The sequence below is a fragment of the Corella eumyota genome, chromosome 2, assembly GCF_963082875.1.
Source record: "Corella eumyota chromosome 2, kaCorEumy4.1, whole genome shotgun sequence".
NCBI lineage: Eukaryota > Metazoa > Chordata > Ascidiacea > Phlebobranchia > Corellidae > Corella > Corella eumyota.
The window spans coordinates 18,181,915-18,196,978 of record NC_137491.1 but is presented as its reverse complement, the minus strand read 5'-3'; the positions used below and the strand labels follow the sequence as shown (position 1 = coordinate 18,196,978).

The 15,064-nt window shown below is 28.7% G+C and overlaps 1 protein-coding gene across 1 annotated transcript; it reads right to left on the bottom strand.

The window, feature by feature from the left end:
• Window positions 1–276: 276 nt before the first annotated feature.
• Window positions 277–14,168, bottom strand: LOC145741956 (coiled-coil domain-containing protein 171-like). The gene is made up of 30 exons (XM_082559660.1): window positions 13,979–14,168; window positions 13,362–13,475; window positions 12,923–13,100; window positions 12,470–12,582; window positions 11,931–12,127; window positions 11,508–11,628; window positions 10,870–11,030; window positions 10,484–10,637; window positions 9,883–9,961; window positions 9,673–9,779; window positions 9,216–9,320; window positions 8,663–8,815; window positions 8,381–8,493; window positions 8,089–8,170; window positions 7,631–7,819; window positions 6,833–6,949; window positions 6,323–6,465; window positions 5,497–5,598; window positions 5,095–5,249; window positions 4,226–4,439; window positions 4,033–4,129; window positions 3,790–3,925; window positions 2,939–3,102; window positions 2,514–2,588; window positions 1,990–2,135; window positions 1,488–1,569; window positions 1,336–1,389; window positions 1,118–1,267; window positions 935–1,044; window positions 277–517 (listed from the first exon to the last, which is right to left on the bottom strand). Exons 1-30 carry the CDS (start codon window positions 14,105–14,107, stop codon window positions 445–447), a joined length of 3,813 nt encoding a protein of 1,270 aa, XP_082415786.1. The 5' UTR covers window positions 14,108–14,168; the 3' UTR covers window positions 277–444.
• Window positions 14,169–15,064: the final 896 nt, after the last annotated feature.

Sequence of the window (15,064 nt, the reverse complement as noted above, 5' to 3'; positions counted from 1 at the left end):
ACAGTCAACGGTATTTCCGCGTTTTATTTTTTTAGGATTCCGCTACTCCATTTTTCACTTTCCTTCAATTTTCGTTCCTTCATTTTCCGGTTCCTTCATTTTCCGTTCCTTCATTTTCCGGTTCCTTCATTTTCTGTTCCTTCATTTTCCGGTTCCTTCATTTTCCGTTCCTTCATTTTCCGTTCCTTCAATTTCCATTCCCTCATTTTCAGTCGACCCATTTCTAACTGATCTAATAATGTTAATAATAAAAATAAAAAGACCTCGTATTTTAAATGAAAACTATAGATGATATATTTTTATTAAAAAACTAAATACAAATATGAATACTAAAAATATTACAAAAAAAAATACAAAACATATTTTTAAAATGATATAAAAGCTAAAAATCACAGGATGATATGAAAATAAATGTGTAAAACTCAAGCTAAACAGTAAGACAATTTATTTATAAGTATTAGTCAAATCCTTCATTGTTGTTGGTATGTCTCTATGGGCATCTAAATATCTTGAACTTCTGTAAAAATTAAATTCATTTTTTTATTTTAAGTTGTGTTTTTTTTATTTAAAAAAAAATTTCTTTGTTATTTGACCCAGTCTCTGGTTGACTTTGGCAGTTAGTAGGTTAATATTGATTATAAATACATGGTAAATATTCTGATGATTGTTTTTTGGCTTGACAAGAGTTTGTATTATTTATAGTGCCTTACCTACTTAGTGGCACTACAGCACGAAAGCAGCAGAGGTCAAACTTAAGACTTCAAGTCGTAAAGCTAAGTGTTTTAACCGCTACTCTACAATACCAGTGGAAATTTAATGCCCAGATTTGAGTTGGTAACCAAGGCATAGGCATCTATCAGTAGACTACATAACTTTTTAGTTCGAAAGCCTAATGACACTTAGTACAACATAATAAAATAGACAAGATTCTTACTTATTAGTTTGACTAAATGAAGGATCCTCAATAACTTCTCCCCTCAGAGGTTTGAACTCATTAGCACCATTAAGTGGTGTGTTGTAAACCCCATCCTGGGAGGAATAATCCTGGAACAAAAAAAAAACATAAAATACAAAAAAGTTCACATACAAAACATAATGTAGTTCCCCATAGTAATACCTGGCCAGTGTAAGTCTCTCTATGACAGGCATCATGTAGCTCCCTCTTTAGCGCCATGATGTGGTTGTGGTACGAAGCTATTTGACCTTCTAGGTTGTTAATTCTTGAAACAGCACTAGATTGAGCTCGTACAAAGGTCTCAACAGTTCGCTATTAAAATATAAGATTTTATAGCAAGAATTAGATAAAAAAAACACAATTTAAAAAAATTCACTAACTTGAGCTGCCTTAATTCCAGTTCCTCCTTCTATGAATAGCTCATCACTGTTAAGCTAAAAAAAACATAAATTATTGAATTTTGAACTAATTCACTACTTAATTTTATTTTAACTATTTTGTGTTTATTTTAGTTTTAAAATAGGTTTTTTACTTTTTGAGATACATTCTCTTCTGTAGCTCCTTGTAAGGCTTTTTCAACATTCTCAAAGTAGTGAGCTATTGATGTTTTCTCACTAAATATATTGTTATTTAATTTTAATAATATTCTAATTTAAATAAAAATAAAAATGAGTACCACAACCAACTCGAGACTGGGTGGAGTAACTGATGTGACCCTATGTTTGGGTCGCGCATACAACCTTTCCACATCGAGGATAAAGATATATACAAAAAAGTGTTTTTTTATGAATGAAAAAAGTTATAAAAAATTAAAATAATTGAGAAAATTAAAAAAAAATTAAAAAAAAATTTACTCTAAATTTTTTAAATTTTTTTTTGGTTTTCTTTTTTAGTTTTGCTATTCAAACAGGCTTGAGCTATACATAAACACCATGTTAAAGGGTGAAAAAGTAAGCCTTCAACCCTTTGACCCGCAACCCATTGTTAAGATTGGAATACCACTTTAGTGGACTTAGTTTAATTAGTTTTCTTACCCAGCAGCTTTTTTGAGTGCACATTTCGCATCATCTAAAGTCAAACTCAGTTTATCTTTTTCATGTTCCAGTCTGCTGACTTGTTTTTGAAGTTGCCTTTTGTTTTGACCGCATCTTTTTAACTCCATTTTAACTTCAGTCAAACTCTAAAAAAAAATATTTGTTGAAAAAAATTTTTAAAATTCAAAAAAAAAATATATAATTATTAAAAAAAAATTATTTAATTTTTAATAAGTAAATAAGCACAATAATTAAACTTCATTTTTTATTTTGTTAAACTTTAAATTTTTAGGCAAAACTATAGAAAATTTTCAGGCAAAAATTTAAATATTAAATTTTTTTTACAAACTTACAGTAAAAAAAAAATATGTTAAAAAATTTTAAAATTTAACTAAAATATTAAATTAATCATTTTTCATAAATAAAATATTGTTAATAGCACATTAATAAAATTTTGCTTTTATTTTATTAAACTCTAAATTTTCAGGCAAAAATTTAAATACGACATTTTTATACAAACTTACAGTAACAGCTTGATTTAAAGTCAGCTCTTTTTCCATTCCATCTGTAGACTTTTCTTCCAACTTATAACTTAACTCCTAAAAAAAAAATTTAAAAACCTATAATAGTAAATTTAAAGAAGCTAGAATCAATAAAAAATTTGTAAAATTCAAAATGGTAAAAAAAAAATTTTAGTATATATTAGTTTTACTAATTTTGCAAATTAAAAAATATAAGTAGTATAAATACAACTAAAATCCTTTATAATCTATATAAGTATTAGTTATATGTGTAAAAATTTGTAAAGATTTAAAAACTTACCAAAAAATAAAAAAAGCCATTAAAAAATTTTTTTTTTGTATAATTAAATTTTTGTTAAAAAAAGATTTAAAAAAGATAAAAAAATAAAAATTTCCATAAAAAACTTTTGAAGCAAGTTGAAATTTACTTGTAGTTTTGAGTTTTGTTCACGCAGCAAAGTTTGAGCTTGTTTTTCTCTCTCCAACGCTGCGTTTAATTCCAAATAAACTCCTTCAAATTTTCCCTTTGATACATTCTTGTGACCCTTGTCTTCCAACTTCTTGATTTCCACACACTTCTCATCCAATTTAGCTGTTAAAAAAGAGTGTTGCGTTTTTAGTCTAAAATTTTGAGTAATATTGCTTTTAAGTTACATAAAAAACATTGTTGCCAATAAACTTACTGTTACTGGTAATGTTACTTGGCATTTTTTTACTAAGAGCCAACAGCTAGGATTTTAATTTATATAGTTAGGATTTTAATTTATATAGTCGCAACTCTCAACTGATATTTGCCGCAATAATTCACCACAAACAGTAGATTTATTTATTGGGTAGGTTTATAAGTTGAACATAAATATATACACCGTCCACTAAAACTGATATTGCTCTACTGGGTGATGTTTTTTTTGTATATAAATTTATCTTTGGTGTGGGAAAGTCAAATGCCCGCCTTAAACATAAGAGTAACATCAGTTACTCCGACCCAGTCTCGAGTTGCCTGTGGCAGTTTGGAATATTATAGATTATAATTGCCCGATATTTATGCTGCTGATTGAGTGCTGGCTCAGCAGGAGTTTATACCGTTTACAGCGCCTTACTCAAGGGCGCTACAGCATAAGGGCGCTACAGCATAAGGGCAGTGGGGATTGAACCCACGACCTTATGTGTAGTGTAGCAAGTGTTCTTACCACTACACCACGCTGCCGGTGTGTTCAGTACAATTCACTGCAAAAATATGATTTGAAGTTTTGTACAATATTTCGTTTCAGATTTTTACCTTTGTACCAGGATAGTTCTTTTACTTGGTCCTTCAATTTATTTTCCCTTTTTCTTAAACTTCTCTTTTCTAATTCACCAGCATGTAAACGTTCAGTAAAATCGAGTAAATGGCGTTGTAGGGATTTCAACGAGTGCTAAAAAAAAAAAATAATAATAAAATTTCAATTTATAAAAAAAATGTGAATTTTAAAAGCATTGGTTTTTTAAATTAGAATATTTTTTACATATTTTAATTAATTACCTCTGTTGAAAATAGATTGACAACATCTCTGAGATTAGATTTATAAATCACATTATTCAAACCATCTTGTAAGACTCTACATAAGGAATTTCTTTCTCTATAGAAACAATTTTTTAAACAAAAAAAAATTTTAAATTTTAATAACAAAAAAATCTAAATTTTTATTAAAAAAAAATTAAAATCAAAATTTGACCTGATAATATTATGTCCCTGCATTGCATATTCTGAATAATGAGGCTGCACAGCCTGCAAAATGCCCAAGAAAGCATTCTTTGCTGTCTTAACTATGGCATGAGAACCTTTGTTTCTTTCCATTATGTCTGTAATACCACATGTTGCTTCTCTTATACTATGAACAATATCTGAATTGGATAACCAGGTCATTGTAGCATCACTTGGCGATTGACCTAAAATGCAAAATATTTTTGTTTAAATCAAATACCGGCAGCGTGGTGTAGTGATAAGAACACTTGCTACACCCACTGCTCTCATGCTGTGGCGCCCTTGAGTAAGGCGGTATAAACGGTATGAACTCTTGCTGAGCTAGCACTTAATCAGCAGCATAATTACCCGGCAATTACAATCTATAATATCCCAAACTGCCACAGGCAACTCGAGACTGGGTCAGAGTAACAGTTGTTACTTTATGTTTAAGTTGCGCATTCAACTTTTCCACATCAAGGATAAAGCTATATAAAAAAAATGATAGTTTTATTCGGAAAATCTAAAAGTTTAAAAAATGAACAAAAAAAAATGATAATATTTTAGAAAAAAAAATCTGCCCTTAGCATATATAGTTAACTAAAAAAACAGCTAAAAGTTTTTCTAATTTAAAAATCTGAAAACATGACAATTTAAGCTTCACAACATAAGCTTTGTGGTTCGATTCCTACTATTTGCACAATTATTGTTACAAAAATAATATCCAAAACTAACAAAGGCAACTTAAGACTTAGTTAGAGTAACAAAAGATACTCCAATTTTAAGTTGTGAAGTCAATCATTCAAAAATGAAATTTTTCAAAAAAAAAAACTTTCATGATCAAAAAATGAAATCACAAACTTTTCATTTTTCTTCCCGGTTGTTTTCCAGCTACCACCATAAGTTTACTGTTACTTATAACCACATCATCACATGTGAACATCGGAATATTTGATTGACAGCTCAACTTTTTTAAACGACCCCCTGCGAGCACTGCTAAGACTGCAACACGAAATCTAAAAAAAAATAAATCAAAAAAATGGTTTCTAAAATTTGATCTAAAAAATGCAATACTGGGTTGTATAAAACAAGAGTTAGAAATATTGGTAATATGTTGATAAAAAAAAACAACTTTAATTTTAAAAAATGAGAGCACATAAAAAATAATAAATTTCTAGTAAAAAAATGCTCATCTGAATTTCAAACACAAAATTGCAACACAAATTATCTTTCTAAAAAATTTTTTTTTATTTTACAGCTTACCTTATTAGAGGGTGTATAAACCTAAATGAAACTGGTGAAATAAGTTTCTTTTTTCCACTATTTGATCTGCTCATCTCTTCAGTTAATGTATCAACCAACGTTCTGTGTATTTCAATATATAAATAGAAAACAACATAAAATATATGTTTTTTTATACTATTCAATTTATCTTGAGCAAAAAAAGATGATGTTACAACATTACTTTGTTAATAATATTATTACTCTGACCGTAAATTGACTTTGCCAGTTTAGCATATTGTGTTTACTTTTATACCGGCAGCGTGGTGTAGTGGTAAGAACACTTGCTACACCAAACATGAGGTCGTGGGTTCAATGACCACTGATCTCATGCTGTAGCACCCTTGAGTAAGGCGCTATAAACAGTTTGAACTCCTGCTAAGTCAGCACTTAATCACCAGCATAATTATCGGGCAATTATATTCTATAATAACCCAAACTGCCACAGGCAACTCGAGTCTGGGTCAGAGTCGACTTTTCCACATCGAGGATGAAAATATATACAAAAAAAAAATAAATAAAAATAAATTGAAACAAATTAAATTGATATATAATAAGCTTAGTGGGGGTATATATATGTCCAATTTATAAGGCTACAAAATTATTTAAACTACCGCTTGTGGTGCACAGGTGAATTACAACAGGCAAATATTAGGTAAAAGTTAAAACATATTAAAAAAAACTAAAATGCCGACTGCAGGGCAGTCATATGACTAGTACAAATATATATATACTTTTATTTTAAAAAATCATTAAAAAAAATATATATAAACCTAATATTTTATTATAAATACAAATTAAATATTACCTCATTTGAAATTTACATATTTCATTATCCATAGAAAGTCTGGTTAGCAAAGTTCTCTGCTGAGATAATTCCCGTTTAGCTTTTAAAGTTGGATATAAGGCCCCATATAATAAAGCACAACCGTACAACAACGATTTTCGTTCCTACAAAAAATTTAAAAAATATGAAAGAAAATAATTAAAAATTCGACTCTCACATATACATAGCATTAAAAATGATAATTTAAATGCCAGAATGGTAAAATGGTATTACTACTCAAGGTTGTCAACATTACTACTCAAGGTACAGGGTTTGATCCCAGCTGCTATCATGTTAAAATACTTTCAAAAAATTAAAAAAATGAATAAAAAAAATAAAACAAAAAATACCAAAAAATAAACAGCATGTTAACACAGACAATATAATTATATCTAATATCTTAAACTGACAAAGGCAACTCAAAATAAGGTTTATATAAAAAAGTTTCTAATGATTAAATACTATAGTTTTTTTTAAATAGAATTTAATTACCAGATTAAGATTGTTATTCTCCCCTCTCAATTGTGAACACTCAGCATGTAAACCATCATGTACTCCCTCCTTGCTGTTAAGTTTTGCCCATGCTTCATCACACAAAGTCTGTGTTTTCTATTCAGAAATTCAAAAAAAATTTTTTATAATTTTTTTAAATTTTCACTTTAAAAACTCAAATTTGTTCAGCCTCTACATTTTGAAATATTTTTTGTATTTCTTCTAACCTTGTTAAAAAAAGGCCGACATATCATTAGTGACATTACATGCCACGACCCAGTCTCAAGATTTTTTCAGTTTGAAATTTTGTTGAACAAAAATTTCCTGATAATTATTCTGCTGGAGGTTTTTTTGACTTAGTGAGAGTTCGTCGAATTATAAACCCTTACTTGATTGGCAATACAGCATTAAAGCAGTAGGAATCAAACCCAAGACCTTCTATAGTGAAACCAAGCATGTGCCATAGTCAATTTTTAGTGTTTTTAATTATTTTTTTGAGCTTTTTAACCAATTACAAAAAAAGGCAAAAAATATAAATTTTACTTAAAAAAACAAAATTTAAAAAAATAAAAACTAAACCAAAGTTCTAAACCTGAGAAATAAAACTAATCCTTAGTTAAGCTTAACAGATTTAAAAACACTATCCCAAAACACCATTTTTAACAAAGTAAAATACACCATCCCAAAACACCATTTGTTTGCAGATTAAAACAGCATCTTAAAATATTATTTTTTGAAAGATTTAAAAAAAACACCCAATTATGCAATAAAAAATATAAATTTTACAAAAAAACAAACCTGAGTTCTAGTGTGCATTTCAGCAAGAAGAGCTTCATAATGTTGCTCCAGCTGCTTCCGTTGCCGCATCGACTCTTCCTCCCTTTCCCTGCATCGATCTGCTAACCGATCCACAGAGGACTCATGAGCTCTTTGCAGCTCTTCCACAGATCTTTCCATCTCAGAGCATGAAGATTCTAACTGGGTCACCTGTTAAAAGATAAAAAATACTATTTAAACAGACTAAAAAATACAATTTTATCAAAAAAAACATTTTTTTAACCCCCTTTTACTTTGATCACCTATTAAAATATAAATTTTTTGTAAAAAGTGTGTTTTAAAAATTTTGTTTAAATAAATATATATTTAGTAAAACTGTCATCAATAGTATAGGCTAATTTTTCCAGCAAATTGTTTACTAAATTTAAACCTAAATTAAATATTTAACCCCTAAATCAAAAAAACAATAGTTTAGTCACCTTTTCTTTTGAACGGTTGAAACTGTTAATCACAGAATCTATTCCTTCCCTAACAGCTACCGATAACTCGGGCCACATAAATCTGGACAATAATATTATTAATAAATATTTATCCCTAATGTAAAAAGGCCAATATTTATTCTTAAAAAAAAAGATTCCTTATTAATGAGACCAAAAAAAAATTTATTAATAACAGAAAATTTATCATAAAAAAATTAGGTTTTGAAATAAGTAAAATATTTTAATGTATATATCTAAGGCATAAGAAAGCATTAGTAGAAGTACAACTTACTTATTCAAAGTATTTTTTTCCCCACTTGCATTACAAACCACATGATGTAACTCACATAAGAAACCAATATGAGCTTCCCGCTCTGTTTCATGTCTTTCTTGAACGTTCTCAACCTGATTTAAACAATTATATTAAATTATTCCTAATTTAAAAAAGTTTACTTTACAGCCTAAGCATAGATGAAATTTTATAAATCTACACTATTCTAAGCAAAAATTTATTTTAATTTTTTGAAACAACTAAAAAAATTTTTATGAAAAATTAAAAAAACTTTTTTCTTACACTTTCTTCCAGCTGTCGGCATCTTTCGATTTGGTGTTGTAACTCATTTGTGACCTCTTCTAGGTCACGAGCCGTCTTACCAGCTTCCGAAACATATTCAGATTGATTGGATCGGATCGTTTCCAAATCATTTTGACATTGTGCCAAGTCATTCTAAACAAAAATTAAAATTCCATTATTTAGATGCAAAAAAATAATCCAAAATAGCTTTATAAGCAGCAGGAATAAAACCAGCAGGATGGTGTAGTGGTCAGAACACTTGGCTTCACTACATGACGTCCTGGGTTTGATCCTCTTTGCTCTTATGCTGTAGCACACTTAAGTAAGGCACTTTAAACAATATAAACTTCTACTAAGCCAATATTTAATTGGCAGCTTTATTATCATGCGATTATAATTTATAATATCCAAAACTTTAAAAAGCAACTCGAGACTAAGTCGGGGGTAACTGATGATACTCTATGTTCGGCTCGCAAAGTCGACCTTCCCACATCAAAAAAAAAATCAGTGTCTTTTGCCTTTGCAAACCTAAAAATATAAAAAAATAACAAACCTTTGTATCTTTCAAAGATTTTTCTCTAGCAAGAGCAAGATCACGGAAGTTGTCGCAGTCTTTTTGAATTTGTTTTTCCTGACTTTTTCCTTTCTTAATTTCACACTTTAAAAAAATAGTTTTTTTTTTTAATATTACTGTCATAGTAACTTACATTTTTTAAAAATTTATTTATCCTCGATGTGGGAAAGTCGAATGCGCGACTTAAACATAGAGTAACAACAGTTATCCCGACCCAGTCTCGAGTTGCCTGTGGCAGTTTGGGATATTATAGACTATAATTGCCCGGTAATTAAGCTGCTGATTAAGTGCTAGCTCAACAAAAGTTCGTACCGTTTATAGCGCCTTACTCAATGGCGCTACAAAATGAGAGCAGCGTGGATTGAACCCACTACCTCATATAGTGAAGTGACTGAGTATACAAGTAAAAAATTGTGCAAATATAAACTGTACATACCTCCAGATCTCCTATTATTTTCTGGTAAGTGAAAAGCATGTTTTTAAGATCATTAAGAGGTTGTTTGGCCTTTCTTCCACCTTTCTTATCCATCAATTTTGATGCATCTAAAAACAACAAAAAGAAGATGTATTTTACAAATAGTTACCAACTAAAATATCATATCAAAATATTGAATTTTTTAAATTTAAAATAAGAAGTAGAACTCACCGTTATTTTCGATTTCAAAGTTTTCCAGCAACAAATTAATTTCAGTAAAGTATTCGTGATTTCTCTCTTCAAGATAGATCTATCACAAAAAAATAAATAAGAAATAACTAACAGTTCCTATAAAAAATACAGGATTAATTTAATTAGATGTATATTGAATGGATTAAATGTAGTAAGTGTATTATAGATGGGTTTTGGTTTAATCCATGCAAGCTTTATGTTTTTTTTTTGTATAATTTTTATTCTCGATGTGAGAAAGTTGAATGCGCGACTTAAACATAGAGTAACATTAGTTACTCCAACCCAATCTTGAGTTGCCTGTGGAAGTTTGGGATATTATAGATTATAATTGCTCGATGATTATGCTGCTAATTAAGTGCTGGCTCAGCAGGAGTTTATACCGATATAGCGCTTTACTTAAGGGCACTACAGCATGAGATCAGTGGAGATTGAACCCACGACCTTATGTGTAGTTTAGCAAGTGTTCCTACCACTACACCACGCTGCCAGTCCTGTTTAATTTAATCCATTTAATACAGTAGATTTTATAGGTCTACAGTAACTTATCATACAATTAGTTAACAAAAATAATTTTTTTTACCTGTCTTTCTTTAGTTGTGAATAATTCTTCTTTCAGTTCGTTGAAATTAAGAACGTGGTCGTCCATCTCTCGTGAAAGAGTTTCGATAAATTTTGTTTTTTCTTCTAATTCCCCTCCAAGCTGTTTGCGTACATCAGCGTAAGCTTGTACACTTCTAATTTAATTGAAAATATAAAAAATAAAAAATCAGAGAAAACAATTTTTCTTGGCAGATGTAAAACTATTTTTTGACATATTTTGTTAAAATAAATTTAAAAAAATAAATTTTTTTAGGGAGTTAAATTTTTTTTTTTTTAAATTCCATTTTTTTAAATTTACAATTTTAAAAATATTCTGTGATTCCCATTAAAAAATAATTGTTTTTTAACTCAAAAAATTTAAATTACTTGTCTAGTTTTTCATTTGCATTTTTTGTTTGATGTTTTTCGAATGAGAGAGAACTTTCCAGAGCTAAAACTTTCTTGGTTGCGTCGTCTTTTTCTTTAAGCAAAGAATCGTAACTTGATTTTTCCCTGGCTAATTGTGATTCATATTCTTGCTGTTTAAGCTGCAAAAAAAATTAAAAAGTGAAAATATATAACAAAAAAAAATTATTTCCCTTAAGGGGATAGGTTTTTGATATTTTATTGGGTAAGAGTGTGCAGTTGCCGGGCTTAAGGGTGAATAGTGTGGCATTGATGCGGTATGAACCTGAAATCTTTAAGCCTAAAGTACGACACCTACTAGTTTATCACACTAACGCACATATATAAAAAAAAATTAATCCACATCTATATATAATGGTGCTTAGAAAACATATAGTATATATGTCCAATTTATGGGCCTACAAATTAAATAAAACTGCCATTTGTGGTGCGTGTGTACATCAATATAAACAAATATTGAGTGAGAGTTATGACCATATTATTAAATTTAAATTTCAAGTATAGGACAAGTTATCAACTAGTATAAAAGAAAAACAACATTCATTAGTTCAAAATTAATTTAAAAATAGTTATAATAATTTGTTGAATAAATTATTTACTTGTACAATTTCAGAGTTAAATTTTGATTCAAGGTGAGCAGCTCTTTCTGCCTCGATATTTTCTTCCAAGAATTTTGCTCTGTGGTTTAACTCTTCAAAATCATGTCTCAGATACTGCTCCCTGTTTAACAATATTTAATTTAATAAAATTAATTCATTTTTTTTTCAAAAAAAGGCAAAAAATAATAAATACTTTTTTTCACAAAAAAATAAAAAATTAACAAAAAAAATTAACATTTGTTTTATAAAAGGGAAAAAAATAACATAAATATATTAACAAAGAATGTAAAATTTAATAAAATGTAAAACAGCAATAAAAATAAAAAAATGATTCACTTTTATAAAAATTTACATTAAAACTTTTATACAAAATTCACTTTAAAATTGATAAAAATTTTTTAAATAACCAACTTTTTTAAATACCTTTCAATTGCTATTTGTAGTTCAGTTACTGATTTTCTCAATTCTTCTTCCTGTTTTTGTAAAGATTGTTTAGCATCAACAAGTTTATTTTCAAGTTGTTCTTTTTGATATTTCAGATCTTCTACATGACCGATTAATTTTTCGTTGTCAGATCGCATCAATGCTTCTTCTGCCATGTTTTCACTTTGAAGTTGACGCTGCAAAAAAGACAATGAATTATATTAAATAAAATGTACTAGTAGTTGTATATAGCTTCAATTAAATCTGCATAGTAGACTATATATTTGTCATATAAGACCTATGTTTAGGGCAAAATTTATTTAAATGAGCTTATAAATTTCTCTTTGTTATATACAATCGTCTGTACATATATTCAACTAGTTTTTAAAAAAAGTAATTAAATATTTTAAAATCCATTTTTTAATGGGCAAATAATGTTTGATGTATATTCAGTACAGTGGCCTTATAATATAGAAAAAAGCATGTTAGGAATACTGCTATGAAAAACTTTAGAGTATCATCATATTATATATATTTACCTTTTCTTCTTCTAACAAAGCAATTCTTGTTTCATTCTCACTTGAAACTTTTCTTACAAGATTTAATTCATTTTCCATCTCATCAAGTTGTAATTCCATGTTTACTTTCTCATCTTAACAATCAGCACAAAAAATATTAAAATTTTAATTTTACACAAGTTTGAAAAACTAATTTTGTAGTTTATCCAAAGCAGTAGGTACCACCAAGTCTAACTTAATCTTTAATTATCTTAACAACTTTTATTTATTATTAAAGTTACTTTTACAGATTTAAATCTTAAAAAAATTCACAAAAGCTTATTTTTGAGGGAACTACAACATGGGGACATTGGTAATTAAACCTAAGATCTCCAGTATAAAAACACAAATTTTGTTATTTAATCCACAACAGAATTCAATTTACTTATTAATTTATTACTTCTAAAATAAAAAACTTTACCAGGATGTATTTACCTGATAATTTCATGTTCTTGTCTGACAGTGTGGCTTCTTTACTAGTTGTATTACGCACTAAGTCATTGACCCTTTTTCTTGAAACAGCCAAATCATATTCAACAGTTTGTTTTGCCGCTTCACCTCTTTCTAGTTGTGATTCCAACTTGACAACTCTTGATTGCAAATCTAATTTTTCCTACAAAAATAATTAAAAAAATTGACATATATAAAATTTGATTAACATAGTTTTTGAAAATGCAATAATCAAAGTGATATAACTTAAGTTCAACATTAAAGTTTTAAAATAATAGCTTTTTATTTTAAAAATAATAAAAATGCCAGCGGGAATCGAACCAGGGCATTAAGAAATAGTACTGGTAGACTCTAACATGCAACTATTTTACAAGCAACCGACTTTGTCCAAAAATTTTATTTTAAATGTAATATTAGATATTACCTTGTTGAAACTAGTAGAGTTGACCACTTTTTCTTCAACCAAAGAGTTTATTCTTTTACGAAGTTTACTAATTTGTTTCATGAAATCATTGTTCTCATTTCGAACATTTTTCAACTAAAAAAATTTACAAAAATCATTTTGAGATAAATTACATTATTATCAAGTTAATTGTAATAAAAAATAATTAAGTTGCAAAAATGTATTTTTTCATATTTATTATTCCCTCAAGTAGTGAAGTCAAGTTTTCGCCTTAAGCAAAAAAACAAGAACAAATTGGCAGAAGAATAACTTAACAAACATAAAGCCAGCAAATGTATATATTAATAAAATAATAGGATCTCTATTAGTTTCGCACGCCCTACATAAACAGGGTGTGTAACCGAAATACGGCACATGTAATTAAACAAAGAGGCTGCATAAATTTAACCCTTACCCTAACCCTCACATATTCAGTTTACCCATTAACACATCTGACTCGTAAAGCGGACTAAGTTATACTCATTGAAACATATTTCAACTAATTTTGAAGGTCTGGTTGAACCATTGCCATACTTAGGTTATAACGCCTTGTTAAATTCGGGCGTGCGAAAGTAATAGAGATCCAAAGTAATAGAGACCTGTTGTGTCAATTGATTAACTAGAATATCTGAATCCACATTCATTAAAGGATTTCCGTTATTTTCTAATAAAGACATTGAGCTCGTACTTTGCGAAATAACACTGGTTCTTTTAGCACTTTCCTCCATATTCTACCAAAATCTAGTCACACTAAACTAGCATCGACATTGATTTTACTTTATAAAAACCTATTTTCTGAGCAAAAATTGTGTAAATATTGCCGATAAAAACGAAAAATAACTGACTTTTAGTTTTCGGAATTCATACATTTACAATAGAAACCGCCGCATGACGTCACCACATGCATGATTAGTTACGAACAATAATAAAATTTATAGAATTTTAATCCAAAAAATTGATTACAATTTAACTAATTAAAAATTTAATAAATGTAGTTTAACCTAAATTTAATTTTTAAACATGTTTAAATAACGTTTGTAATAAATAACTGCGTTACTTTTAAACTAATACTGCAGCGTGGTGTAGTGGTAAGAACACTTGCTGCACCACACATGAGGTCGTGGGTTCAATCCCCACTGACCTCACGCTGTAGCACCCTTGAGTATGGCGCTATAAACGATACGTACTCCTGCTGAGCCAGCACTTAATCAGCAGCATAATTATTGGGCAATTATAATCTATAATATCCAAAACTGCCAGAGACAACTTAAGACTGGGTCGGGGTAACTGATGTTACTATATGTTTAAGTCGCGCATTTGACTTTCCCACATCGAGGATAAAAATATATACAAAAAATATACTTAACTTTATCCCCAAATGATTTGAGTACATCAAATAAATAAATAAGTTCAAATTTATGTAAACACTATTACTTAAACAAGTAAAATATACTAATATATCTTTAAATATTACAATTGAGGCTTTAACTATTAGTTTAGCAATACGCTTACCTTTTTCTAGCCTAACTAATTAAATTAACAACACCGAATAATATTAGTTAAATTTAATAGAATTTTAAAATTAAACGAAAATATAAATATTAAAGAAAGTAACCGAAAGTAACGTAAAACAAACACAACATATGTACACAGTTAAAAAAAGAGATTTGCAAAGGCAATATAAG

Bases quoted from the DNA above. Each gene is read 5' to 3' on its own strand.
- LOC145741956 (XM_082559660.1), bottom strand. From the start codon at position 14,107: ATGGAGGAAAGTGCTAAAAGAACCAGTGTTATTTCGCAAAGTACGAGC. The intron at 13,101-13,361 runs GTAATATCTAAT...TTATTTTTGTAG, and splicing joins ACTCTACTAGTTTCAACAAG to GAAAAATTAGATTTGCAATC. The intron at 1,268-1,335 runs GTTAGTGAATTT...ATATTTTAATAG, and splicing joins CTGGAATTAAGGCAGCTCAA to CGAACTGTTGAGACCTTTGT.